Source organism: Nannospalax galili, unplaced genomic scaffold (genome assembly GCF_000622305.1).
Source record: "Nannospalax galili isolate Female #2095 unplaced genomic scaffold, S.galili_v1.0 scaffold979, whole genome shotgun sequence".
NCBI classification, from domain to species: domain Eukaryota; kingdom Metazoa; phylum Chordata; class Mammalia; order Rodentia; family Spalacidae; genus Nannospalax; species Nannospalax galili.
In genome coordinates this window covers 554,947-582,612 of record NW_008343671.1, presented here as the reverse complement: position 1 = coordinate 582,612, position 27,666 = coordinate 554,947, and the positions used below count along the sequence as shown (strand labels likewise).

Below are 27,666 nucleotides of genomic sequence, written 5' to 3'. Positions count from 1 at the left end.
GATGACTGTGATGGTGATGGTGGGTGGGTGATGGTGATGACTGTGATGGCAGGGGTGGTGGTAGTGGTAGAGGAAGGTGTGTATTTATCAATCTGTGCTTTGGGCATTATCTTCATGATAATGTGCTGACCCTACTCTCTTCATTTCTGGGCTGCTATCATTTCACCACCACCGTCCATTAGCTTTAATGGAATAATGGGACACACTGGGGCTTCCTTGGCTTTTGAACAAAGCAGAAATGAGCAAGGGTTTCCAGGGCACACAGGTGAAGTCTGGAGGAGGCAGAGTAGCACTGTGAAAGAAGCCTTCCCAATGCTTCCAGTCAGGTCCCCACACAGAGAACAGAACTTAGTGCTTATGTCACAGTTGCCATAATGTTCAATAAACAAACACTTTGTAGGGTCACTTTATAATGTCCACATCCCCAGAGAACAGCATTGAAGGGAATAGCGCAGACAGGACATGATTTCCAGGTGCTCATCTCACTGTGGAACTCACGGCTTTCTTGGTAGAGTGTCTAACTTGTGTTTTTCACGGTGCTTGACTCAGATGAGCAATAATCCAAAATGGTTACTTCCCAGGACCACAAAGACTCAACAGAGATCAGTGAACGACACAGGGGTAGGAGAAGGAACAAGTCCGGGGGTGTTTGTGAGGATGATCAAAGTAGAGGGGGCTTGAATCTTGCTGGAGGAGAGTTGGTGTCTTCAGACCCGGAAGGAAAAGACAACTCAGTGTAGGCTTATAGTTGTTTTGCAAGAGTTACAATGTAAACTTTCAAACTCTTTGGAGCCTGATCAGATTCCCAGAGCTCACTTGCTGCCAGTCCAACCAACCACTGAGCACTGGGTTCCAAGAGAGACTCAGATAAAGTCACGAGCAATCAAAGAAGACACTTGATAAAGACCTCTGGCCTCCATGTGCATGCCCACATGCATACACACAGAGACACACAGACTTAAAAAAAATAAAACTTAAATCCTTAGTTACTTGGATAGTTCCTGTTGCCTTGCTGAGGGAATATAGAAAGGGTTTCAGGAGCCCCAGAGCCCTGTCATCCAAAAGAGCTGATTCTAGATCTTTGCTGCTGGCTGCAGGGCGTCTGAGGGAGAAATTTCCAACTTCATGGGCACCGCCTATCTAGGACATTGGTTGACTGGTCTTTGTGAACAATGCACAGTATTAATGTTCTCCAGATCATGACTTTCATTTGCCAGTCTTCAGTGTCACGATTTAGGGTTTTGGGTTTCCTTGTCCCCCATTCTTGATGAGATCAAGTTGTTTTTCCCCAGCATGAATCCACTTCAGCATCTGAGATGCCCAGGAGGTGGCAGAGCTGGGAAGCGTATAACCCTTTCTTATCAGGAGCCCCACTGTTGCTCAAAGCATGGAGGCAATTCTTACTGAAGATCTCACCAAGACCTGACAATCTCACCAGAATTGGAGCTCAAATTTTCATCTTTTGATTTTTCAACCTCTGAAATTTACAGGCTAAATTCCCTGTGTCTTAAATGACAAATGACAGTGACCTTAAGCATGTTGTCAAGGCCCAGAGAGCCAGGAGGAAGGAGGGTAAGGTAGGACACTTGCAGGAACCTGCCTGAGGTCACCTGGCAAACCTCAAACAGAGCAGCCAGCACTCTCCAGCTGGGTTATCATCCTTTGGGCTTGAAGTAGGGAACCAGCAAGGTGTTCTAAGTACTACGTTCTCCCAGGCAAAGAGGCTGGGAGATGGAGAGGAAGAAGAGTTGGGGCAGCAAAGGGACTGATGGACAGACATCTTCCCCCTAAGAATGACAGCTAATATATTTCCCTAATGAAGAAATGGAGTCTAAGAGCCTGGGTATCTATGACTCCTACTTTTCCAGGTGCCCCAGTTCCTGGGATGCCACACATCACAGGCCCGGCATGCCCTGAGCCCTATCCTAGATCCTAATGGAGGCTCAGAGCTGGAGATACTTCCTGCCCCTGGGAAGCTTCCAGTATGGCTCTTTGACTCCATGGAAACAGAATGAGAAATCCTCAGAGTTTTAGATGTTGTGGGGTGTGAGTGGAGGTGATTGGTACAGAGAGGAGAGAAGAGCACTGGGCACAGGTACATAGGCACAGGGCTGACCTATGTGTCCACTTAGGATGGCAATGAGCTGGTCTGGAGCCTCAGAGGCCAGACCTTTTTTCCTAGGGGGTGGAGTCAAGGTCTGGGGGACCTGAACTAGATAGAGGGTTGGTCAGGGCTGAGGAGTAGGTGGGGAAAGGTCATGGAAGAGCCAGCACTGGCATGAGCAGCACAGGCTTGTGCTGGGAGAGATCTGAGCCCAGTGGTGGGAATGTGGCAGTAAGTTTGTGTTGGAGCTTGGGCTGCTGAGCATGTGAAAGGTGGGGCTGGGAGAGAGGATAGCTTATTTTGGGGAGCTTGGGATGCTATGGGGGGAGTTGGAGCTATGGTCTGGGCCATCAGGGACAGAGGAGGACAAGAGGATCAGGCTGTGGGGATAGACAGGAAGTGTAGGAGTAGCAGGGGTTGACTGAAGAAACCCTGTGTGGGACTGGCTGGTGCAGGTAGTAGGGATGGGAGACAGTGGTGCACACAAAATGACCGCACCCTTGCATTGCAGCAGCATTTATTGAAACACAGACAGGGTCAACCCAGAGGCAAGACACCCACAGACAGAACCAGAAAGTGACCTCATAGTACTATCCCAATAGCAATCCAGGAGAGTTCCCTCCTGCACAGGCAGGGGGAGACCTGGAGCAACTATGGAGTCTTTGAAATGTGTAAAAGTGCTCTAAACAGCAAGATTGTCCAAAGCCCCCCTAGCCAGGGGCTGTAGGCAGTAGGACTCCCCAGGCAGCAGGCTCTTTGCTGGGAGGTCACCTGAGGAGTCTGGCTAGGGCAAGTTGCCCCCAAGGAAGGCCAGCTAGGGAGGCGAACAAAACCCAACCAATGATAGGTAGGTGTTCACTGCCTCTGAGGCCACACTCCGGGAGAGAAGCTGGATCTGCTTGGGGGAAGGTTCTCCTCTGATTCTCGGTTGTGGAGGCTATGGCCGGGTGGTTAGGATCATGCCTTGACCCAGGAAGGCTAAACTTCCACGTCATCCAGCCGTGGGTGACTGGTAGTGTCCCAGAGAGCTTGGTGAATGATACAAATTTATTTGAAGTATTTATTTGAAGGCAGGTTGGCGTTAAGGAAGGGCTGGGAAAGACCCTCTAAACTGAACCCAGAGAACTGAGAAACAACTTCCTAAGGAGAAGGTGGAGGAGAGCAGCCCGGAGCTCTTTCCCCCTTATGGGAACATCTGGAAGATTCTGGAAGCAAGCACACATTTTTCCATTCACACACCATTCCATGCTGGGGCAGACACAGGAGGGATAGGTGGCTCAGTGGGAGGTCCTGACGCTACGCAAAGCGTACTGAGCGGCTGCTCCCGCAGCTGAAGCTGGAGGAGCGGGGCTGGCAGGGGGAGCAGGAGTCAGGTGCCATCACTGTGATGCTACCCCCGGTGGCTGAGGGGCCAGAGGCGATCTGGCGCCCTGGGGTGGTGCTGTATGTGAGTCCCCCACAGGTGACTCCACCACGGGAGCTGCTGACGCCTGTGGGAAGAGGCACAGGGAGGGGTGAGGGGCTTGCTGTGATATCACCCACCCACCGCAGGCCCGGAGGAGCCAGCTTCACTTTGCATGGGCTACTGCCTCATCTAGGGATCAGTGATTAACAACAAGGTAGGACTCTCAGCCCCATTTCCCAGGACTGCAGTTCCTGTGATCACCAGTAGGGGGCACTCTGCCTTTTCTCCCTCCCTAGAGAGGAGCCTGGAGAGGTTATGTCCCTTCTCAATTGGAGACCATTCCAGGTAGACTCATGGTTCAGCTTTGCCCACCCCCAATCCCATTTTTCTTGGGTCATTTCCAGCAGATACTTACAGACGTTCACAGAGCCTACACCCTCACACAGCCTAGGGGAAAAGAAAGCCCCATTATTTCCAAGCACTGAACTGGATTCCTTGAGATAGATGGGTGTTTGGGGATGGATTAGGTCAGCCTTTGTTCTGCCTCCTGAGAACCAAGATCAGCTCAGCCAAAACTGCAGTGAATGCTCACTTTCTTTTCTTTCTTTCTTTTTTTTTTTCTTATGACTCCGGTCCATGAAGACTAGCCCTCCTGGTTTTGAGTGGTGGTGAATGGAGTTATGACCTCCACATACTGCCTCCAGTCAGAGTTCCTGAGTATGTTCACTGCTAGTAGAGCTCATGGCAAGGAGAGTGGATCAAAGCGTGTGGCAGGGCTTTGGGGATGGTGTAGAGCTACATGTATACAGGGCCCATCATCCTGATTATACCTGAGCCCAGCCTCAAGAGAAGCATTGGAGGCCCAGGACTTAGGGTCAGGTCTCAGCTCTGCAGTTTAGTAGCTGTGTGGTCATGGGAGAGGAGCTGAACACTGAGCCAGTCGATCTGTCTTTGAACAGGAAAAATGATACTTACCTCACAGGATGCTTATAAATGAGCACTTGACACAGAATAACCATGTGATCGATAATCGTTATTACTGAAGCCTGGCTTGGAGTAGGCTGGTCAGAGTTGTAGGTCACACTTGAACCCAAACACTGGCAGGACCAGGGTCTCTGCCCCTTCCATCCAAGGACTGATAGGCCCTAGCTAGCTTTCACATTCAGAACAGTGTGGCCCCCTCAAATGAAATCCCACAAGGTTCTTCTTGGCCTTACCTGTGCTCCTCGCCCTCCAACAGGCGCCTGTAGGTGGCGATCTCGATGTCCAGGCCCAGCTTAGAGTTCATCACCTCCTGATACTCCTTGAGCAGGCAGGCCATGTCCTGCTTGGCCTTCTGCAGGGCGGTCTCCAGCTCGGCCAGTTTGCAGCGGGCATCAGTGAGGGCCGCCTCACCCTGCTGCTCTGCTTCAGCCACAGCGGCCTCCAGCTTGGCACGCTATGGGGTGGAGAAATGACGACAAAATGGGGATGGGTGCGGGGCACAGTGTGGCTCCCCTTAGTAGACAGAGGTAAAAAACAGTCCTAAAGAAGAGAGGGTCCATGCCAGGTAGTTAATAGGACTGGCAACCTGAGGCAATGGGTGGACTTTTCATCATCTCTTCTTTCTGGTGGGTACAGTGGCCAGAAAGGGCCTGGATTTCTGCTGGAAGTCAGTGACCTGGCTCCAGCATGAGGGCTATGTGATAATGGGGCATTCTGCTTCTTCATAGGCACATTGTGAGGCCCAATTAAAGCCAAATCTTTTCACTCCTGTGGGCAAAGGGTCTGTGCTGTCACCTGCCTGTGCTGGATATCTGAGTCCTTCTTGTAACCTACCTGGAACTTGGCGTTCTCGATCTCGGCGGTCAGCCTCTGGATAATACGGTTCAGCTCATTGATCTCCTCCTTGGAGCGGCGCAGGGTCTCCCCGTGCCGGATCACTGTGGCCTTCATCTCTTCACACTGGGGGGAGGGCATGCCTGTGAGGCTCAGTGGGTCAACTACCCACTTGGCACACCACCAGTGAGTATGCAGGATGTACCCGGATCAGCCTGTGCAATAATTGTACATAGCGGCCCTGCCCTGCCATCCCAACCTGAGAGCTGTCAGCCCGTCTCTTACCAGTCTTAAGGGAAAGCCTTTTCTAATAGGCATCTTTCAACACTCCCATGCTCATGTTTAGGAGGCACTCACTTTGGTGCGGTACCAGGACTCGGCCTCAGCCCGGCTGCGGCTGGCAACATCATCATACTGAGCCTTGATCTCGGCCACAACACAATCCATGTTCAAGTCCCGACTGTTGTCCATTTTGACGATGACTGAAGTGTCTGAGATGTGGGCTTGGAGGACTCGGATCTCCTGCAGGACCATGAGCCAGGACATTGCACCTGGCACCTGGTCTAGGCAGGTGCCCCACCCCTGAGGATAGTGTCCACTCCCTGGTGGGGCACTGGTGAGGAAGATCATTCACACACAGACACAGTATAACACAACAGAGCTTAAGGGCCCTAGACATCATCTGGGTATAGCCTCTGACTTGATAAATGGGAAAAAAAAGTGGGATAGGCCTGACCTGAAGTCCCAGGCAGGGGAGCTGAATTTGAATGCCAGAACAGTGACTAGTCCACTGAGACTCTCCCGACATGAGATTCCCACACACTCTCATATCCATCTATAGGCCAGCATTCAAACACACCCCAGAATAGCAACTAGTTCACTGAGATGCTCCCCACATGGGATCCACACACACCTTCATATCCATCTGTTGAGCAGCATACAAACACACTCCAACATGCAGAGATGCTCATGGATGCAGAAGCCAAGCAAACCCGCACTCTGTCATCTCATACAAGTGAACACAGATGTGGCCTAGACATGTACACTCCCTCCATCACGTATCGTGGCCCCCTTTGCATGGGTGTGTGTGGTCTCTTCATCTATGTGGCATGTTAGGACCCTGCCCTGCCCTCTGACTCTGTACCTCCTCTCCACCAGCTCAGTCTGGCATGCAAGTGCCTTTTACCTCTTCATAAAGGCGCTTCAGGAAGCTTGACTCCTCCACCAGGGCCTCCACATTGGCCTCCAGGTCTGATTTACGTAGGTAGGCACTGTCCACATCCTGGAAGGGGACATAGAGGAGGGGTGCACATGTGGGAGGGTCCAAAGGAAGATGATCTGGCCTCTGTGACTGCTCCCCTGCTGGAGGTCACCCAGGTGGCTCCCCTCCTTCCTTGCCCCTCACCTTCTTTAGAACCACAAACTCATTCTCTGCCGTAGCTCTCAGGGCCACCTCCTCTTCATACCTAGATGTGGGAGAGAGAAGGACTGGAGTTGTGTTCACACCTTTGATTCTATCCCAGCTCCTCACCAAATTCCTCCAGGGGTCATAAGGGATGAATCCTTTCCTGATACTGTCTTGTCTTTCTATGGTCTATGTGTGCACTGCTCCTGGCAAGCTCTTGTCTCAGCCCGGCTGTATCCCCCAGCCCTCAATCTCTGAGGTGGGCTCCTAATACACATTTCACCCAAGTGTAAAATCCTCTCAGCATCTCAGATCCAAGGACGGCTCATGTTGGTGGGGAACGCCCAGAGCCCAGAGCAGGAAGGCAAGAAAAGAGTACCGCACAGACAGCTGTGGGGCTCCCAGGGGTACAGAAGAAAACTAGGTCCCACTGGACAGACCAAGGCCCAGGAAGTCCTATGAAGGGAATCTTAAAGAAGCGATTGCAGAGGCTTCCGGCTTTCCCTCTGAGCTGCCCCTGGGTGTGCACACTCACTTCTTCTTGTAGCCCTCCAGAACCTCCTGCACATGGTTGAGCTCAGCGGCCAGCCTCCCGCTGTCGGCCTCCACACACTCAGCCTCCCGCCTCAGCGTCTCAATGTAACCACTGAACAGCGGCTCCAGGTTGCTCTCACAGCAACGTTGGTTCTGGTAGAACTGCCACTTGGTCTCTAGAAGCTTGTTCTGCTGCTCCAGGAAGCGCACCTGCCATTCAGGGGGAAGGAAGAGACTCAGGGGGAGCTTGGAAAGTGTCTGTGTGTGTTTGTGTGTGTGTGTGTGTATTTCCAGAGCTCTCTGTTGTGTGCCAACTGAATAGCACTGAGCTTTGAGGTTGAGAGTTTGGGCTTAGCGGCCTATTCTCAGCTCCCCAAGGGAGGCAGCTGTGGATGAAAGGAAAAGCAATCCAGGTTTGGCTCAAACCAAAGGTCTGGTTCAAGTTCCAGTTCTGCCACTTTAAGAGAGCAAGTTGTTTAACCTCCTGGTATTATGTTTTTCACTTCTAAAATGGAGGTAATAGTGCTATAGTTGTGAAAGCTGAACCAGTTCATACATGTAAGGTGCTTATAACAGTCCCTGACACGTAGCAAGCCTGGCAAGTCAATTAACCTACTCTAATTACTAGTGGTCCTTCAGTTATATCCAACAAACACATCTTCAGTATTCATTCTGCAGTACCAAGGCCCGTGTTGGGATGGACACGCACGCACATGTCTATGGTTGTGTCTGTTCATGTCTGTTTGTGACTTTTGTCTTTATGTCTATATCTTTGTATATTTCTGTCTTTTCTATATGTCTTTGCTTATTTTTATGTTTTGTCTTTTATGTTTTATGTCTCTGCCTATTTCTATATACTGTGTATGCCAATGTCTGCCTATTTATGTGTCATCTGTCTACAAAGTTCATTGAATTATCATGATCTTGTGGGGAGGAGATGCTACTTTCTCCACATTATAGTAAGGGAAATGACTCAATGTGTGGAAGGACCAGCTCAAGCTCTGGTGGAGTGAGGATTCCATGAGTCCCTTTCTACTAGCCCACTGCAGTATGTCTGAGGAGTTCCCCTAAGCTCTCTCATCTCCATTTGCATTAGAAAGATGGATAATAATATTTACCCAGGAGGTGATTTTGAAGATTAGCTAAAATTACCAAAGAAAAAGTATCAGAAAGGACATCCCACCATGTCCAAAAATAATAGCCATTGATATTTATCAAGAGCATGCTGTTTGCCAGCACTTTCCACACTTGAGCTTCTGAATCCTCACGCAATCCCATGAGGCAGATCTTTCTTGCTGTTCAGGGACTGTAGCCTGCCTGAGGACTCTCACTGCCAAGTGGCATAGTCGGGGCATGGGGAGGCTGTGTGACCTGAGCAGACCCCTCCGCTGCCCAAGCTGCCTGAGCATGAGCCAGCATTCTGCTCTCATCCCTTCCCACCCTTCCCACACCCAGTCTCCATCCTGGTCTGTCAGGGACAGCTCTGCCATGCCATCTTGTCTTCAGAAGCACACACACTTTCCACCACAGACACTACTTCCAGAATTCATGGTGAACTTCCGTTGGCACTGAATGATGGCAAAGGATCCATCGACCTATATGGGTCTGTGTTTCTTCCCCTCTGCTGCCCCAAACCTGGCAGTCAGCCTATCTCCCTAACAGACTAGGACCTCCCAAAGGGAAGTCAGGGCTGAGGTCTGTGCTGGACCATCACAGGCCACACTGACCTTGTCGATGAAGGCGGCGAACTTGCTGTTGAGGCACTTGATCTGCTCCTTCTCCTCATGCTTCACGCACTGAGCATTGGGGTCGATCTCCAGGTTGAGAGGTGTGAGCAGGCTCTCGTTGACAGACACAGTGGTGATGCAGGGAGCGCTGGGCCCACAGACGCCTCCGGAGCGGTATCCGAAGCTGCGTCCGCAGGAGCCACTGCGGAAGCCCCCAGCAGCCATGCGGGGCCCGCAGGGCCCTGGGTTACAGAGGCTTCGGCTGCTGAATCCAGTCAGCCCCCGGTAGCAGGACACCCCTCGGAAGGGAGCAGCACTGATGCAGCAGCGATTGCCAGTTTTGGGGGCCACAGCTGAGCAGGAGCTGAAGTTCCTGGTGACTCCACATCCTGAGTTGATCCTGTAGGAGCGACAGGACATGGTGTGGGTCTGACTGTGTCTGAGTGACTGTGGAGTTCAGTGTGGGCTGCTGAGTGCGAGGCTTGGAATCCTTTGGGTCTCTCTGATCCTCTCTGGTCCTTTTATTAGTGGGGAGAGCTGGGGCTGGCTGCATAAAAGCAGTGAAAAGCCATTTTATGTTGTTTATGGGCTTGGGGAGGTTGCCAGCAACTCCCAAGGACTCATCTTAAAGGTGAGCTCAGAGGCGACTTGGGTTCTGTAAATGATTGAAGATGTTATTAGGGACACTGCATTGCACTTTTCATCTTCAAAGCTCTTTACACACATTACGTAATTAATTTTCACACAGTCTCTCTGGGATGGCCTCAACCCACACTTGGAGATGGATTTGAACTCCAGAACAATCTGGGGGCAGCTAGGTTTGGGATACTGGTGGGGGCTATGGAGTCGACAGAGAGTGTTGGGGTTCTAGATTGGTCAAGAGCCAGGAGGTCTCTATTCTGTTGCCTGTTTCCATGCAGACACATCCTCCTGTCCATCACTGGCTCAGGAGCATCCTCATGTCCCCAGGCAGCTTTGTCTGAATGTGATTCAGGACCCCAGGGGCCGCTTTGATCATGTTTCCTCCAGGATAGGTGGCTGGAGAAGATGGTCCCTTGGAACCTTCTGGATTCTTTCTCAGAGAGACCAGAGCCTCTTTCTCACCCAGCAAAAGTGTAAACCACTGAAGTTTCAGTGGTCACATAATAATCACCTGTGGGAAATGGGGAGACTCCTTTTCAGCCACTTTCTTCCATGTGGCCAAAACATTTAGACAACCTGATTCTGAGGTAACCTGATCTTGCCATTCCGCTTGCTTTGGGCCCCTTTTCTTTGCTCCTTAAAAAAAACAGGTCCTGTGGAGTCTGGAGAACTTAGCCTGTTCACAGACAGTCCCAGCATTGTCACCTCTAGAGGTCTATTTAGAGCATGCTCTGTTCAAATATGGGAACAGAGTGGTGGCTTACTCTTATCTGAGGACCTTGGGTTTTCTGGCTCCTGGGGGCTCTGGGAGCCATGGGCTTCTAACATCTCTGCTACCTATGTGTCCCTGGGCCACTTATTAGGATAATGCTGGCCATTCTTCTAATGTTTATGGAGCACAAACACTGACATTGTGGTCTTTGCCCCCAGGGAAGTTCAGCAGACACCTTAGGAATCAAGATCTTAAGGAAGGAGAGCTGGTGAGCTTGCCCAGAGACTGAGTCTTTTGCCAGAACCAAATACTCCTCACCCACAATGTGATCTGCCTTCAGCCCCGTGTCTACCGTCATATCCATGGCCAGCCAATCCAAGGTCTTCACCTAGCCCCAGGCTAATGGAGATCAACTCCATACCCCACTATGGTTCTTCACGGGAGGTAGGGATGTTTGGGCAGCTGGTGGAGGAGGAGCATGCGCTCATCAGTTGGACTTAAAGGACATCCCAATCCTGGTCCCTCATGGGAAAACAGCTGGGGTCAGCAACTGAGGCAACGGGGTCAAAGCTGAAACACCTAGTTCAGGTTGACTCCTTTCTAGCTGTGTCTTTGGACAGTTCTTAACCTCTCTGAGCCCCTTTCCTTCCAAAATTTGATTCTGATTCTGTTCTAACTCTCCTTGTTGGTAGATTAAGTGGAGAATACATAAGATTGTGTTGGGGGTGAGAACCATAAAGCTCTGTGCAAGGGAAGAGACAACTGCCTCCCACTGGAAGCATCCCCACCCTACCCCCAGCTGTGTGGGCCTGTTCCGGCCCCACCTGTAGCTTTCGCCTCCTCTGCACATTCATAACTTCTTTACTCTTTTAAGATTGTGTTTCCTCGGCTCGATTTCACTCATATAAAAACTTGGGGTGGAGCCTGGGGGTGGAGGGAGAGGCTGTTTTGTGGGGTGCATAAGGATGATTTCCAGCTCCCAGGGTCCAGGGTGTATTCTAAGACTTGGACAGTAAGCTCACTGGCTGTCTGTTGGGTAGACCTGGGTGGAGGAATTCCCGTGGTGGGTAACCTAGCACTGCAGGGAAGGTGCCCGAAAGCCCCCCTTCAATTCCAAGAAACCTCTGCCCTCCTCCAAATCTGCTGCTGGAATGCTGGAACCAGGTCCATCTCTGACTGTCTTGGGAGCTGCAGGGAGCCTTTCCCCTTACCAGTTACATGCACACTGTGCACATTCTCCTGCCCCAGACCTGGAATTGGGCCTGGGCACTGAAGCTAGGGAAGCAGGGCCTGGGGAGTGGTTGGCTATTGTTTCAGAAAAAAGTTTCTGGCCCTGGGCTAGCAGGTGTGGAACAAATGTGCCAGCTGTGCAGGTGTGCGGGGATACAGGGTCTGCGGAGAGGATGCTGTGCAGGTGTGCGGGGATACAGGGTCTGCAGAGAGGATGCTGTGCAGGTGTGCGGGGATACAGGGTCTGCGGAGAGGATGCTGTGCAGGTGTGCGGGGATACAGGGTCTGCGGAGAGGATGCCTGGCTCTGCTTTGAAGGGAAGGCTGTCCTGCCGCTGCTGTATTGCTGAGCTCAGCTGGTGGGCTTCTTGGGCAGCTGCCCCATGGATCTCAGGTTAGACAGATTGGGTGGAAGGCAAAGAGGACAGGGAACCTAACTCCTCACAGCTGACCTCAGGTGGCCCAGAGCAAGTGGGAAACTGACAGGCCAGGTCAGTCTGGGACAGCTGTCCTGGAGGGAACTGGGCCTCTGCTGTGTGGTTCCACTCTTGAGAGGGATAGGTATGCCATAGCCCCATAGCCATCTCTACCTATCACCAAAACACTCTGCTGGGAGCACCCATGTCTCTTCCCTGAGGGGGTCCTCACTGTTATCCTCCTCAGTCACTGCCCACCCGTGTGCTATAGAGTCCCTGCACCATACCCATCTCTCTACCGCCAAACCTTCTCTCCAGTCACACCTTTGCCTGGAATGTTCCAGAACAGCCGCCTCTTCTAGGAAGTTATTGTGAACTAGTCAGAGGGAGGGAGGATGTGATGTCTCCCCCTCTGTGTCTCATAAAATGCCTTCTGGGGCTTCCCAGGTGACTCTCTTCATCCCCTTCCATACCACTTCATCCCGGATGCTGTCACTCACCCCCCGCCCCACTTTGGTCCTATCCCCACCCAGTGTTAAAACTTCCACTCAAAGGTCCATGACTTGTTTGAGTCAGTGGCAGGCCAGAAAGCTCATACCTGTGTTCTTCGGAGGCCCCATACCTCACATCTCCTCTTTCACTGTACCTCTTAGGCTGAGTGCTCTGAGCCAGCCTGATCTTCCCCACACTGGGCCTCATTGCTTCCCTTCCCTTCTGCCCTGTCCTCCGGACTTGGAATCCCGCTGCTTGCAGGAAGCCTTCCTGGATTTGTCAAAAGGCAGAGCACTGGTTCTGCCCTGTCTGGCCCTGGAGCTGCCTGCTGACCCTACAAGTTCCGGGTGTGTATCTGCCTGGCTGCCTGCTTCCCCTTGGTCAGCCCTAGCAGCCTCCCTTATAGACAAGGCCTGTTGGGGAACCCTGTTGCTAGGGTTGTAGTCCTCCATGTCCGGATAGCTCTAAGGGTCTGGGCGCTATATGGAAGGACTCCCCTTCTCAGCAGGGGGCCTCCTTATCTGGAAAGTGCCTCCAAGCACAGATGCCTGGCCTTATTTGGAACATGACCTTTGGCATAGTTACCTGGAGTAAAAACTGCCCCCAGGTTTTTTTCTATATGATAATTAGGCATCCCCTGGTAGTCGGATGATAGGAGCCCACTACCACACGTAAATAAAGCGTACTATGAGCACCTATCAGCTGAAGCATTGGCTGCTGCCTCCACACTATATTTTCCCTGACCCCCACTGAATAAACGGAGCTGTTTCACTGAGTCTGGAGCTGTTTGTATCACTGAACCTGCCTCCCCAGAAGGGCTTTCTTCCGTCAGTGCTCACTGGCCATCCTGACCCCGTTTGTCGCTTCTGCTCCCTTTGTCCTCGTGGATTGGTGGCCATGGCGGGAGGGAGAGACCCCACAAAGGCCCATCCCAAGCAAGGCCATAGGGACCCTGGGGACTCCCGGCTCACTCAGGCATGGCCTTCAACTCTGCTGGCCACACTTTTAGTTTGTCTCCAAATCTGTGCCACCTGTTTGTGCTAGGACAACTGCTGAAGGGGCGTCCTCGAGCCCCCATGACCCTTCCTTTGATCTTTAAAGACCTGGGCAGGGCTCAGAGACCTAGCCTAGGAGAAATGGATTGGAGCAATAGAGGGCAGCTGGAGAAACAACCATCCCTCCCTGGCGCAGTCCCTGCCCTGTCCCCAGTCCCTTCTCAAGGTCTCTCCTCAAGGACCTTCCAGAGACTGTACTCCCAAGAGCTGTCCTCATGTGCCTCCCAAGGTGGCTCTGTCCTGTGTGCTCCCGAGGGCAGCTTGCCCTGGTGGCTTTGCTGGTCCTGCAGCTACTCTGGTCAGAGCAGACACTGACAGCAGAGACTTTTTTTTTTCTCAGAATTGGACTGCATTAATGGTTCTGAAACTTTTACTTTCTTTTTAGCAATAGAAGCAGCCCCTAAGCCATGGACATTGGCTCAGGGCCCTGGATGATAACAAAATCCAATATTCAAGTCCTTTCTGAGAGAGGTTGTAGTGTTTGCTTAAAGCTTACACAATCCTCTTGTGTACTTTAAGCCATTTCTAGGTTACTTGTGATTTCTGATACAATGTAAATGCTGTATAAATTGTTATGCTGTAGCATTTAGGGAGTAAAGACAAAGTCTGACGTTTAGCGCAGATGCAGTTTTTCCTTCTGCATTTGGTTGAACCCACAAATGTGAACCATAGACCCAGAGAGCAGCCATTCAATTGCTTCTGTATTTGGCTAGAGAACAGACGAGATTGTGCATGCCTGACTCCTGGCTATTGGCCCCTGACACTCTAGACCCTGCTCTCAAGTCAGATCTGTCCACCGTATATCAAGTTAGACTGTGTCACTTATGTGCTCTTATGTCCCAGTGGCTCCTCATTTCACCCAGAGTCCCGAGGATGGGTAACAAGCCTTGCTCTGCCTGTCTGTTTCTTTTCTTGCCGTCTCTTTCTTCTCTCGGTAACCAGTGTTTCTCAAACACACCACAGCTTCTGCATGGCTTTCTCCTCTGCTCAGGGCTGTCCTCTCATCCATGTGCCTTGCTCCGTTGCTTCCTGTGGGTATTTTGCTCAAATATCATCTTTCTGGTTCTTCTTTCAAAAGTAGTAACCTGCCCTCCTACCCCAGGGCAGCCTCTGTCTGGCTTATTTTACTCTGATCTCTCTCTCTCTCTCTCTGTGTGTGTTGGCGTGTGTGGACACGTGTGTGTGGTAGTGCATGCCCACGTGTGAGCCTGTGGAGGCCAGAAGTCAGTTTCAAGCATCTTCATAATTTCTCTTCATCTTGTTTCTTGAGATAAGGTCTTTTCACTAAAGCCGGAGCTCATCGTTTTGGCTGGACCAACAGACTCGGGATTTGCTTGTCTCCGCCCTGCCACACTGGGGTTACAGATGTTCATGAGCATACCTGGGATTTCACGTGAGTGCTGAAGACCCATGCTTAGGTCCTCACGCCTGCACAGCAAGTGCTTTACTCAGTGAACCAAACACTCAGCCCCAATCTCTTCTTTGAAATAATGTTTTTTATCAATTCTTTGAGAATTTCGTAGTGTATTTTGATCATATTCATCCCTCCCCTATCTCTTCCCAGATCCACCCCTACCTCCCTACCCACTCAACTCATGTCCTTTTTTTTTTTTTTAAAGCCCATTGAGTCCAATTTGCATTGCCCAAATACTCTTGGGTGTGGGTTCATCCTCTGAAACTTGGTCAACCTACCAGGGGTCACACCCTTAAAGAAAACCGACTCCGCCTCTCCCGGCAGCTATCAAGAATGCTTCAGCTATGGGCGAGGCTTCAAGCCCACTTCCCCTCCACGCTGGGATTTTGTCTGGGTTGAGCTTATACAGGTCTTGTGCATGTTGTCACAACTGCTGTGCATTAATATGTACAAGTGATCTACTAAAAAAATCTTCTAGTACTTAACACCTTCCAATCCACTTTAGAATTCACTTATTTTATTTATCCATTATTGTGTTTCTCTCCTTACCCCCAAATAAGCCCAGTGGGAATAGGCATTTTGTCTGTTTAGTCATTGGTGGGTCCTGAACACTTGTAATAGTGCTGGACTACAGTAGGGCTCATGTGTTGGTGGACTCTATATATGCACAAATGAAGAGCGTCTTGGAGTCTTTGGATATTTGAAGTTTGGCAGAAAATGCCACCCGTGGACTGCCCTGGACCTCCAACCTGGGGACCAGTCCCAGTTTGAAAATCACAGGACGTAGGGCCCTCCTCCAATCCCATGGCTCTTTCTTACTTCAGGGTAGTGTGAGGAACACACTGGCAGACACACAGGGCCACGTGAACAAGGATGCACTGGGCTGGCATGAGTAAGGGTAGGTTTCTTCTTTAAAGTTTCTATTGATTATTGAAATGTTTGAGTTCTAAAAGACAATTTTGGTGGGGAAACTGGTTTTGAAATATTCTAAGCTTTCTCATCCTGTCCCCTGGCTCACTGCCCAATCCTGCAGCTCGATTCTCCCTCACCCGGCTCTTCTGAAGCAGGGGGCCGGCAGAGGGCAGCAAACACTGCAGTTGGCCTGGCAGAAGCTCAGAGAGGCATAAGGAAGGCCTAGGAGGTGCTTGTGGGTGACCCAGGATGTCATGTGGAAGCTGGTCATGGACACCTGCACCACGGTGGATGTCCCTGGAGTGGCTGGGCTGCTGGCTCTGCCATCCCTTACCAATAGTAAAAATGCAGATGTTCCCACCATTGTCATGGTCAAAACAACAGTAGGGGTTTTTTGCACACCTATTGTGTGCCCGACTGCTTTAGGAACTCTGTGGTGTGAATGCCATTTCCACAAAGACTCTTTGAGGTTGGAAATACGTCTCAATTTTACTGATGAGACAGGGGGCTCACTGAGGGACAGGAGAACAGCACTGTGTAGGAGTCTGACCTCTGTTTCCATCTTGTTTAACCTCTTGGGCTTTGGGTTTGTCTCCTGTCAAGTGGGAAACAGAGGGAAGTTCTTTCTCCCTGGCACCATGCTTAGACCGTCTGTATGATAAGCAATTGTTAATGTGCCATGCTTGTTTTTATTTACTTTTCAGAATCCTCAGATAGCTGCTTTTGAATTTATCTAGAGTTTTAATTTTGTTTTTTTAATTTTTCTTTAGGTCTCGGGATTGGCCTAGGACTTTGCAAAGCACACACTCTGCCACCAAACTACCTCTCCAGCCCCTGGATTTGGTTTCCACAGGATCCCTCTGGCTGCTGTCTGAGAACAGACCGAAGGAAGGTGGGAGAAGTGAAGGCCAGTTTGGAGGTGACTACAGCCATCCAGGCAAGAGGAAGAGCAGTTTGGGTGTCAGAGCCAGCCGTGAAAGCGGTGGGAAACAGTTGGATTGTGGATATTGCTCGAGGGATGACAAGACTTGCTAATGGAGTGAACAAAGGGATGTGAGAGAAAGAGGGAAGCTGAAGATGACCGCGGGCGTTCGGACCTAGCCAGCTGAGCAGTGCTGCTGGCCACTAAATGCTGCACACTGTAGACTCCATCTTCACTGCAGGAACAAAGAGGGGCCTGTGAGAGAACAGGGGAAGGAGAGTCCTGCCCTCCTTCAGTGCTTATTGAGATGCCCATCGGCAAAGCTTAGCACTGTGCCAGCAGGCAGAAAAGAAAATACGCAAAGGGCACAGATCCATTTTAAAGAGAAGGTAATCAAAGGTGAATTTGGAGTAGAGGCAATAACTTTGGTCACTGATCCAGGGTGATGATTTGGCTGAGAGAGGAGCCAAGGCCACATGGGGGCAGCCTCTGTATGTTGCTTCTGAAGGATGTTACTTTGCATGTGAAGATGAGGTGGAGTTAGGATCCCCTGGAGCAGAAGATCCAGAGCTCCTAGGTTCTGAGGTTGAGGAGGGCAACATGTGGGTCCTCAGGTTGCTGGCTGGAGTCTGGGAGCTCAGGATGCATGAAGTGCAAGATATGCTCCTGCCCTGGAGTAAGGAATGTCCTGGATGCAGCTGAGGTCTGGGCCCTCGTGAGCTGTGACCGGGCTGCTGGCTGGGTCTTGCGCTGGTGGATGCCTGTTCTGACTCGCTGCTGTGTCTTGACCTCTGACGCACCCTGTGCATCTCCAGGCCTCATATTCTCATGCTTTCAACAACTTCTTGACTTTTGCACTTTTGTATTTTTCTCCTTAGGATGCCTCATTCCTTCATGTCTCCTGCATGTCTCCTGGGTACCCACTGCATCTTCAGGAAGCTTTTAAAAATTTCTTATTATTTTTGTTTTATGTGTATGCATGTATTGCCTGCATGTAGGTAAGTGCACCTGTGTCATGCAATTGCCCGCATGTAGCTAAGTACACCCGTGTCGTGCAATGCCCACGGGAGACAGAAGAGGCTGTCAGATCCCCTGGAACTGGCGTTACGGACAGTTGTTAGCTTCCGTATGGGTGCTGGGATTCAAACCCAGGTCTCCTGCAAGAACAACCAGGGTTCTTAACCGCTGAGCCATCTCTCCAGCCCCATCTTTAGGAAGCTTTTAACATTGCCCAGGTCTGCACTGGGTCTCTCCTCTGTGCCCTGCGGCACTTGTTCTGCTCTTAACACAGCATTCAGCCCCTGGTGACAGTCGTGTGTCTATCTTCTTCTCAGACTACATTGGAAGTTCCATAAGATCAAGGACTGGATTTTGTTGCCAATTATTGGCCCAGCATCATGCTTGTTGAGTGAATGAATGAAAGATGGCAGGTGGAAAGTAGGGTGCACTGAGGGGATGACAGAGGGAGGAAGTGTGTGTACAGATCCTGCAGGGCTTGAATGCCATGTTAAGAAGCTTGGACTACTTCCGGAAGGCAGTAGAAAGTCACTGAAGGCTCTAAGTAGGGGGAACCATGTTCCATTTTCTGTGTGAGAGACCTCTTTAGTAGCATTGTGATGAATAAGTCGGATGGGGACAAGAATGGGGACAGAATGGCCAGGAAGTGACTGCAGTGATCTCAGAGGGCCTAGTGGTGGGGTGGAACCTGGGCAATAATAGAAGGCCTCAGCTTAGTAGGGAGGAGGGCACTCTGAAGTGTAAGGAGTGGCCTCGAGAGAAGTGGGTGGGTGGCACTTGTTTTCAGAGCCTCAGTTCCTGTCGCCTCTGCTTGGCAGAGCTGTGAGCCCCTCCCTGGAAGGGCTTATGCCCTTTCCTCCCAGGACACCAGCCTCTGCCCTAGTTATGTCCTCAGTAGAACAGGCTGGTGAGAAGGCCACCTCCCCAGTATGATCCAGATAGATACATGGGGTCCTCATGAAGTTAGCTTGGCAAGTTTATTGAAAACCCAGGAACACAAAGAACAGTACAAACAGGCACCCATCTACCCCAGCATTCTGGAGCTTCCAGACACAACCCTGCTGCAGCAACAGGGGACAGGCTTGGGCCTCATACCATCACAGGGACTGGGCACATGGAGCTGCAGAGCCCACCTGTCCATGTGCACCCCACGCACCTTGTGGACTCAAGGGCACCGCAGATAAACAAGCAATCATGCAGACAAGCGGCTAGGATATGCCACCGGGAGAAGAACCATCATGGGACTTAGAGATCTCTGGGCTGCCAAGGACTGCATGTCTTTTGGGCCAGGGAAAAGAGAAAGAAGCATCTTCCGCCAGGGAAGAGAAGAGGGAGGAACAGCAGGTGGCAGGTTAAGGACACCTTCAGCATGAATGATGTCGTAGCTATAGGCCTTCGGGGTCTGTGTACTTCTTTGTTTCGAATAGTCCCTTTCTCCCAGGTGCACTGCCTTCTGCGTTAGAACTGAAAATACATTTCTCCAGACTGGAGGCAAAATCGCCAGTTAGGGAGAAGACCCTACCTGGGCGGTGGATGTAAAAATCTTTCAAGAGGATGAGAGTTAGGGATTTGTCTACTGGCAGGAAGGATGGCTAGAGACCCCCTCGGGCCCAGAGTTCATGTGTCTCAGGGGATAGAATCAGGAGATGGTCAACTGGTTCTTCTCTGGGCAGCAGCCATCTGGGGCTGGGTGCTCAGTACCTGGTTCTGCGGGAGGTCGTGGTGGATGAGAATCGGACGCTGGAGCTGCGGTTACCACTGCAGCTGCTGAAGCCGCTGTCGGTGGGCAGTGGGCTGGGGATGCTGGGGACGCAGGCGTCACCCACTAGCACGGAGCTCCCTCTGGTCCCAGAGCTCAGCAGGTACCCACCAGCCCTCAGTTTCGAGCTGCAGGAAGTCAGGATTCCTCCCGTGGCACCAATGCCACTGCTGCTGGAGAAGGCAACCCCGCTATTTCTGGAGATGCTGGAGCCAGAGGCAAAGGACTCAGGGCCGCATAGCACTCCACCTCGGGAGCTGCTCACAGCTGTGGGGAAGAAAGATAGGGCAGGTTGACTCCAGGACTCACTAGCCACTTGACTGGGTGACTCAAGGACTGGGACTACAACAGAAAACAGACATCTAGATGAAAGTGGGCATGCTGCTGGTACCCCTGGGTGTTTGCCCATGTACACATATTGACTACTACACGTTTGCATACATCCACAGACCTCCATTTTATCTGTGGCCCAAGTCTAGTGGGCTGTGGGAGACCCAGTGGGCTGGGCCATCTAGATGACTGGAACCTCTATAGATCCATAGGGCTTTTCTCTGCATTACTGTGCACTGTGCTTGTCTTCATGTATCTGCCAGACAAGAAACCCTATCAACACCATTCCCTGGCCAACTTTGTCCTGCCTCGACTGGTGGTCCTGCTCTGCAGCCCCATCAGACTCCCCTGGACACAGTCCATGCTCCAGGTCTGGAATCCAGATAAATCTGCTTAGTGCACCTCACACTGTCTTCCCTAATTTCCAGCAGACCCCTTGCTGCTACTTGTGACCTCCCTCGCCCTTGACCTCCTGTAGAAAGTCATTGCTTACTGCCTGCCTCTCATCCCAGGTTGGCACTCTGCCCATGGTGTCTTCATGTACACTGGACAGTCAGACGCCTGGGTGTGGATCCTGGTTATTCTTGCGCCTTCCAGAAAATCATGGCTCCTCTTTGGGTAAGTAAAGCTGATGTGCTACAGTCTGTCCCTGACAGGGGTCTTTCCTGTGTTAGTGGTTCAGACTTCCCTTCTCAAGAAGATTGGAATTCTAGAGAGCTGGGACTATCTTTGCGCCCCCCACAGTGCCAGCAGACTATCCTGCCTCCTTTCGGTATAGCCTATACTCTATACTATATTTGGAAGCAGTGGTGGGGGAGGGTTCTTCCATTCAGCCTCCTCCCATATCTGCCACCCAGGAATGAGTCCCCTTCCTGACACAAGCCTTTCTATTCTTTCTAAATCTCTAGATGGTGGCTTTGAAGGACAAGGTTACTGAAAGTTAAAAGCCTGACCCTTTCCCCTCTCATCTTGAAGACCTTGTAAATCCTTGTGGCTGCTTTGCTCTGGGGGGTTCTCAGCTGAGGACACGCTGCCAGTCCAGGGACCAGATGGTCCTGCCCCGCCCCCACCCCCGACTCTCCTAACCAGACTGGCTACCTTGGGAGCCTTCTGACCTCAATACAAATCAGAATTAAAAAGAAATTTGAAGGAGAGGGAAAATACCATGCTAAGAAGAAGACATGTTACTCACATATGTTTACAGGACCAACACCTTCACAGATCCTAAAGAGAGAAAGGTATACATTTAGTTCTCATGGGCTATCCTGGGAAACCAGCTTGCTGTCAAAAGGGTTTCTTTGTCTGTGTAGAGCAGGGGCCAGTGGGTCTAATCCCTGACTAGTGCATCTTGAACCATGTCATTTCCCTCCAGCCCACCCCTAAATTGTTGATGATTATTGTTATTTTAGCAAATTAACCATCTGAGCAAAACTCCCTATGACCTGGAACAGCTTGTCTATAAACCTGGATTTGATGACAGGGCCTTCTAATCTTCTGTCAAGGGCAACCGACTAATGTTTCTGGAAAACAATTGTCTGTCACCTCTGGAGACTGCTCATTCCAGCTTTTCTTCACTGGTTTCCTCCCCTGATGTGGTTAATCTTTTTAGAAACCTAAGTCTGATCCCACTCCTTCCTCTGCTGGAGAACTCACCGTATCTCCTCGCCCTCCAGCAGCTGTCTGTAGGTGGCTATCTCGATGTCCAGGCCCAGCTTGGCGTTCATGAGCTCCTGGTACTCCCGCAGCTGTCGCGCCATGTCCTGCTTGGCCTGCTGCAGGGCGCCCTCCAGATCTGCTAGCTTGCCCTTGGCATCGTTGAGGGCTGCCTCGCCCTGCTGCTCTGCCTCAGCGACTGTGGCCTCTAGCTTGGCACGCTACAGAGAAAGCAGTTTGCAAGTGGGCTTTGATAGGGGTCCAGGGTTTCCCTGGTGGGGTTGGAAAGACTACCCTTGCTGATAGGGTGAAGCCCGGTGCCAGGTCAGGGTTGGAGCTCCTGCTTTTTCCTCAGTCTCCATCCCCACTAACTGTCCCTTCTGATTTCCACTGCTTTGAGACTTACGGAGTCTAGAGTCAACTACTCTTTCTGCCTCCCTTCTTCAGTGAACCAGTCCCAGGCCTTCCTTTTATTCTGTATTTTCCTCCTCCAGGAAGCCTTTCTGGACAGTCTGAACAGTCCTCCAGTTAGGGTCCAGGTGTTGGTGAGTTCCTTACCTCACTAGACTCGGGGCTCCCCTTCTCTCCTTTCCTCTCTCACCTGAGCCTTGGCATGCTCAATCTCTGCCTTCAGCCTCTGGATCAGTCGGGTCAGTTCACTGATCTCATTCCGCGTGTTGCGTAGGTTGTCACAGTGTCGGCCAGCTGTCACCCGCATCTCCTCATACTGGCGGCAGAATGAAGTGTTTTGACAATGCACAGACACACTGGGTTGGAGACCTCAGGCCAAGATCTTCACCCCAGGGCACTTGCACCCTTCCCTGGCTTCCTGTTGCCAACCTTGGACTGGTACCAGCTCTCAGCATCTGCACGGCTGCGCCTGGCCACCTCTTCGTATTGGGCCTTGACGTCGGCTATGATCCCATCCAGGTTCAGGTCTCGGCTGTTGTCCATCTTCACAATGACAGATGTCTCTGAGATGTGTGACTGCAGCAACTGAATTTCCTGTATTGGAGAAGCAGCAAAACAGAGGGGCTCAGAGGTCTATCAGTGGCTGGGACTCTGCCACAGGGTCCCTAGGATGCGAGTCAGGGACAGAGAGCATTGCTTCTTGGTTTATGACTTTGCAAGACCCTCTACCCAGCCTGGGACTCAGAAAAAGGCATGTCTGAGACTTCAGTTTGACTTTAGAACTCTTGCTATTTGCTTGGAGTATACCTCCAGCACTCGTTCTTGCTTAGGTGACTATCAAAACCAGGGGAGCCGTAGTACTTAGAGGAGTGGCAGCATATTGGGGCTTAAAGTTACTTTGGTTTATAATCCACGAAGTGGCTGGGCTGGCCATAGTCCACTGAAAGCTAACAATATTTTAGAACACAGTAGAGACTGGAGATTCCTAGATTCAGAGTCCTCAACAACCTATTTAGTCTGAAGGAGAGCCAGCCAGGTCATTTTTTGCTGTGAGGGAAAAACTGAAAGCTCCCTTTGGCGCCCCCACCAGGGTGGAGACCCTAGTTTAGGAAACAAAAGATAGCCCATTGGTCTAGTTAAATCAAATGCTATTTTTCTCTTCTGGCAAATCAATTTGCCAGTCATCTGGCCAGTGGATAGGAAAGGACATTCCAAGACCCAGTCCTTAGCTTGGCCAATAAGGATTTGGATCATAGATGGCAGGAAGTCATTGTCAAGACTAACACAGGCTATGGAGACACCTATTTTTCTGACCGTTTCCACTGGCAGACACAGTGACAGAGAGCACATAGGTTTGAGTGGGAGTAGAGACGGATGTAAGAAACCAGTGTCTGAAAAGTCACTGGCCTGACTCAGCTCTTAGGGTGTCCAGGCTGAGCAGTCATATCCTTGCACACTTAGAGAAGATGAGGCCTCACCTCCAAGTACAGGGCCTTCAGGAACTCGATTTCTTGGGTTAGGGTATCCACATTGGCTTCTAGATCAGATTTATTTAGGAAAGCTGTATCCACATCCTGCATGAAAGACAGAGGGATGAGCTCCTCATTTCATTGCCTCTGCTGTTTATCCTTCCCACCTAGGCAGAATCTGGAGATGGGAGGGAGGACCCATCAGTTCTTAGGGGCTTTGTGGATGGTGTGAAGTCACTGGGCAGAAGTGACCCTCGCTTGGTGAATGTCTGTCTTTTCCTACTGCAAATTGAAACTCCCTCAGGGGTAGCTAGACCTTCTCTTGTGCTTATTTAAAAGCAAAGAAAGGGGGCTGTTGAGTTGGCTCAGTGGATAAAGGTGTTGGGCGTCAAGCCTGATGACCTGGGTTTGATCCCTGGGTCCCATATGATGGAAGAAGAAAACTAACTCTCTCAAGTTGTCCATATATATGTATTGTGTCATGCATATGTATGCAAGTAAATAAATGCAACACAATCTTTAAAAGATAAATGCAAAGAAAGCCTAGATAATTGAAGAAACATAAGAGACAATCTTTTTAGAACTCACAGCCCCCAAACCCAAATAATATAAACGCCAATTAGAACCTTGAAGGGAACCTGGTATGATCTTTGGGGTTCCACTGTGTCTGAGTGAGTGGTTTCAGCCATCACAGGGCTGCCTGGGATGTTTCTAGGGTTGGAGATGGGGTTCTGGAGAATATTAGCCTGCACACATAAGTCTTCCTGGACTCATTGCTCCCCTTTACCTTCTTCAGAGCCACAAACTCATTCTCAGCATTGGCTCGGCATCCCACTTCCTCTTCATATCTGGGAGAGTGAAGATAAAGTTATCAGTTTACCAGCACTTAACAGTTACCAGTTACTCCCAAGCTCCCAGTGATCTCTTAATATGCCCCTGGATCTTTGAGATGGGACAAGTAGCCCTTGGTTCTCTGTATTCCCTTTACTTTCTTAATTTGGATTTGGGGTTTGATGATCTGAACCATTACTGCCTCTTCTGTGAGAAACAACTTAGGGTCACTGTAACTGAACACAGAGGAAGTAGGACTCTGAAGGTGGGCACTGCTTTCAAAGCTAAGGACTTTTCTTCTGAGGTCAACTCACTCATTCCCCCTGGGAGTGTTAGGGACAAATCCCCCAGTTCCAAGGCTTCTTTTTCCTTAGGACCTATGGAGGGCCTCCTCCTTCTCCTCCCATCCCACATATGACTGTCCCCGCGAGTCCTCAACTGGGTACTGTAATGAACAACATTGAATGCTTATTCTCACAGCTGCTCTCATCTGCACTGGGCTGTTGTTTCTGGGAATAGCCCATATCTTGTCCAGGTGTGGGCAGCCCAGGTCACTCACTTCTTCTTGAAGCCCTCTAGGACATCCTGTATGTGGTTCCTTTCAGCCTGCAGCCGAGCCTGGTCACTGACCAGTACATCCAGCTGCCTCTGCAGATTGGTGATATAATTGTCAAAAAGAGGGTCCAGGTTGCTCTGGGCACATTTCTGGTCTTGGAGGAAGCTCCATTTGGTCTCTAGGAGTTTATTCTGCTGCTCCAGGAATCTCACCTAAACCCAAGAGGCAAAGGCGAGGCATTGAAGTGCTTGACAGTATACTATATGGACCAGGTCTTTAGCTGGCTGGAGACGACTCTCCACCTTGAATTAATGGTGCTCTTCCCTCTGCTGGCTTTCATTACTCCTTTAGCTAACAGAAGCTCAAAGGACTGATCTGTGACTCCCTCCTCATGCTCAGCTAGGCTTTGCTACAGAGACATTTCAATACCATTCTCTTCCCACCCTTAAGCAAGGTGTCAGCTGGTCACGAAGGAAGTTGGGAAGACGGGGCTTCTGCTGGGGCTTGTCTGAATCTGAGAATAGAAGTCAGCCATCCCTAGCAAAGTACACAGCACAGAGAAGGGTGCATTAGGGATGGAGGGAGAGGCTATGATACTAGGGGTAGTCACTTGGGACTGTATACCACACCATCACCTGGGACTGTGCACCAGGCCACCACCTGGGACTGTGCATCAGGCCATCATCTGGGACTGTGCACCAGGCCACCACCTGGGACTGTATACCAGGCCACCACCTGGGACTGTGCACCAGGTCACCACCAGGGACTGTGCACCAGGCCACCACCTGGGACTGTATACCAGGCCACCACCTGGGACTGTGCATCAGGCCACCATCTGGGACTGTGCACCAGGCCACCACCTGGGACTGTGCACCAGGCCACCACCTGGGACTGTGCACCAGGCCACCACCTGGGACTGTGCATCAGGCCATTACCCGGGACTGTACACCAGGCCACCATTTGGGACTGTGCACCAGGCCACCACCCGGGACTGTATACCAGGCCACCACCAGGGACTGTGCACCAGGCCACCACCTGGGACTGTGCATCAGGCCATTACCCGGGACTCTACACCAGGCCACCATTTGGGACTGTGCACCAAGCCACCACCTGGGACTGTGCACCAGGCCACCACCAGGGACTGTGCACCAGGCCACCACCCGGGACTGTACACCAGGCCACCACCTGGGACTGTATACCAGGCCACCACCAGGGACTGTGCACCAGGCCATCACCTGGGACTGTGCACCAGGCCACCATCTGGGACTGTGCACCAGGCCATCACCTGGGACTGTGCACCAGGCTACCACCTGGGACTGTGCACCAGGCCATCACCTGGGACTGTGCACCAGGCCACCATCTGGGACTGTACACCAGGCCATCACCTGGGACTGTGCATCAGGCCGTCACCTGGGACTGTACACCAGGCCACCATCTGGGACTGTGCACCAAGCCACCATCTGGGACTGTGCACCAGGCCACCACCTGGGACCGTCTACCAGGCCACCTTCTTAGATAGTCCAGCAGCTGATCTGGAAGAGAACTTTTAGTTCCTTGGCTCTGCCCATTCATGTTAAAGACAAAATGAACTTACCATCTCCAGGCACAGACCAGGTAACAGTCTCTATGTGGACACAGTTTACAGGGTGTCTACTTTTGGACAATTCACACTATTTCTGTATATGGGTTACTGGTGGTCACCCCCCCATATTTCCCTCGATCTTGACCAATCTTGGTAGCCTCTGTTGGGGGTATGAATGCTTTGATTTTTGTGTGAAAATAATTTCACTCACGTCTGCACTTTCCTAAGTCTGAACAGATGAGACTACAAGCCTCAGAAACTTAAAATTTCACAAAGAACACTGCAATCTGAAAGAATGCGTGAGCCACCCAGCACCTGACTAAAATCCATGCTTGTGTGGGAGACATTTCTAAGTGGCCAGACAGTAGGGCTTAGCTTGCCTGTGTGCCCTCAGATTTGACTGGATGTCCCCCATTCTTCCACAAAGTGTGGTCATCATCTTGATCTGTCTCGCCATGCAGCTGTTCCTCTGACTTGTCTATTTTTGGAGCAGAACAACTCAGAAGCCATCTGCCTTTTGCAGATGTCTTAAGTACCAGAGGTCAAAGACAATGACACACACTGGGGACATCTCTTTTGAAGGGGAGAGCACCCCAACACGACTTAGCTCTCACCATGCCAGTCCTGAGGGTTTGGCCAGTACAGTTACCTTGTCAATGAAGGAGGCAAACTTGTTGTTGAGGGTCTTGATCTGTTCTTTCTCATCTTTCTTCACCCTCTGGGCATTGGGGTCAATCTCCAGGTTGAGGGGAGTCAGCAGGCTCTGGTTAACAGTCACAGATGTGATAGAGGGAGCTGCTGGGCTTCCAATTCCTCCAATGCCTCCAATTCTGTAGCCAAAGCCAGGGCCGCCGAAACCATAGCCAAGGCCACTGCCAGCCCCAAACCCCAGGCCAACACCACTGCCGGCCCTAAAGCCCAGGCCAACTCCGCTCCCATCACTGAAGCCAAAGGCCATCCCATTGCCAGCTCCAAAGCCAATTCCACAACGGATGGGACGAGAGCACCTGGCTGCTATCCAGGGTGAGGATGATCCAAAGTTGATGACGCTCCGGCTACCAAAGCCACCCAGGCTCCGGAAGCCAGACCCACTTCTGCAGGAGACAGAGCTGGCCCGGAAGCGGTTCACGTTCTGGGGGGCCATTGCTGAGCAAGAACTGAAGCTGCTCACCCGGTGACCAGAGCTGACTCGGTAAGAGCGGCAAGGCATGGTGGCTTTGTGGGTGAGAGCTGAGGAGCAATGTGGAGTGGGGCAAGCTGCAGCTGGGAGT

General features: G+C 51.2%; 2 protein-coding genes across 5 annotated transcripts; both read right to left on the bottom strand.

Moving 5' to 3' along the window:
* Positions 1-3,400: 3,400 nt before the first annotated feature.
* On the bottom strand, positions 3,401-9,487 carry LOC103739576 (keratin, type II cuticular Hb5). 2 transcript variants are annotated; one of them, XM_008839990.2, is made up of 9 exons: positions 8,994-9,487; positions 7,268-7,476; positions 6,733-6,793; positions 6,514-6,609; positions 5,685-5,849; positions 5,328-5,453; positions 4,727-4,947; positions 3,921-3,956; positions 3,401-3,587 (listed from the first exon to the last, which is right to left on the bottom strand). In XM_008839990.2, exons 1-9 carry the CDS (start codon positions 9,411-9,413, stop codon positions 3,401-3,403), a joined length of 1,521 nt encoding a protein of 506 aa, XP_008838212.1. In that variant the 5' UTR covers positions 9,414-9,487. The 2 variants fall into 2 exon arrangements, with proteins under 2 accessions (XP_008838212.1, XP_008838211.1); XM_008839989.2 differs by having other exon boundaries at positions 3,401-3,594; positions 3,925-3,956.
* A 10,011-nt stretch (positions 9,488-19,498) lies between these two features.
* Krt84 (keratin 84) lies at positions 19,499-27,666 on the bottom strand. Of its 3 annotated transcripts, none has more exons than XM_008839987.1 (10): positions 27,400-27,605; positions 27,045-27,249; positions 24,817-25,025; positions 24,214-24,274; positions 23,436-23,531; positions 22,387-22,551; positions 22,148-22,273; positions 21,547-21,767; positions 21,086-21,117; positions 19,499-19,830 (listed from the first exon to the last, which is right to left on the bottom strand). In XM_008839987.1, exons 1-10 carry the CDS (start codon positions 27,603-27,605, stop codon positions 19,499-19,501), a joined length of 1,653 nt encoding a protein of 550 aa, XP_008838209.1. The 3 variants fall into 3 exon arrangements, with proteins under 3 accessions (XP_008838209.1, XP_008838208.1, XP_008838207.1); XM_008839986.1 differs by having other exon boundaries at positions 27,045-27,267; positions 27,403-27,605; XM_008839985.1 differs by having other exon boundaries at positions 27,045-27,666.

Excerpts from the sequence above, each read along its gene's own strand:
- LOC103739576 (XM_008839989.2), bottom strand. The coding sequence starts at position 9,413 with ATGTCCTGTCGCTCCTACAGGATCAACTCAGGATGTGGAGTCACCAGG. Across the intron at positions 6,610-6,732 it reads AGTTTGTGGTTCTAAAGAAG|GATGTGGACAGTGCCTACCT; the intron begins GTGAGGGGCAAG and ends GTCCCCTTCCAG. Across the intron at positions 3,957-4,726 it reads TTGGAGGGCGAGGAGCACAG|GCTGTGTGAGGGTGTAGGCT; the intron begins GTAAGGCCAAGA and ends CTTTTCCCCTAG.
- Krt84 (XM_008839985.1), bottom strand. The coding sequence starts at position 27,605 with ATGCCTTGCCGCTCTTACCGAGTCAGCTCTGGTCACCGGGTGAGCAGC. Across the intron at positions 22,552-23,435 it reads TGAAGGCCCTGTACTTGGAG|GAAATTCAGTTGCTGCAGTC; the intron begins GTGAGGCCTCAT and ends TCTCCAATACAG. Across the intron at positions 22,274-22,386 it reads AGAGCTGGTACCAGTCCAAG|TATGAGGAGATGCGGGTGAC; the intron begins GTTGGCAACAGG and ends TTCTGCCGCCAG.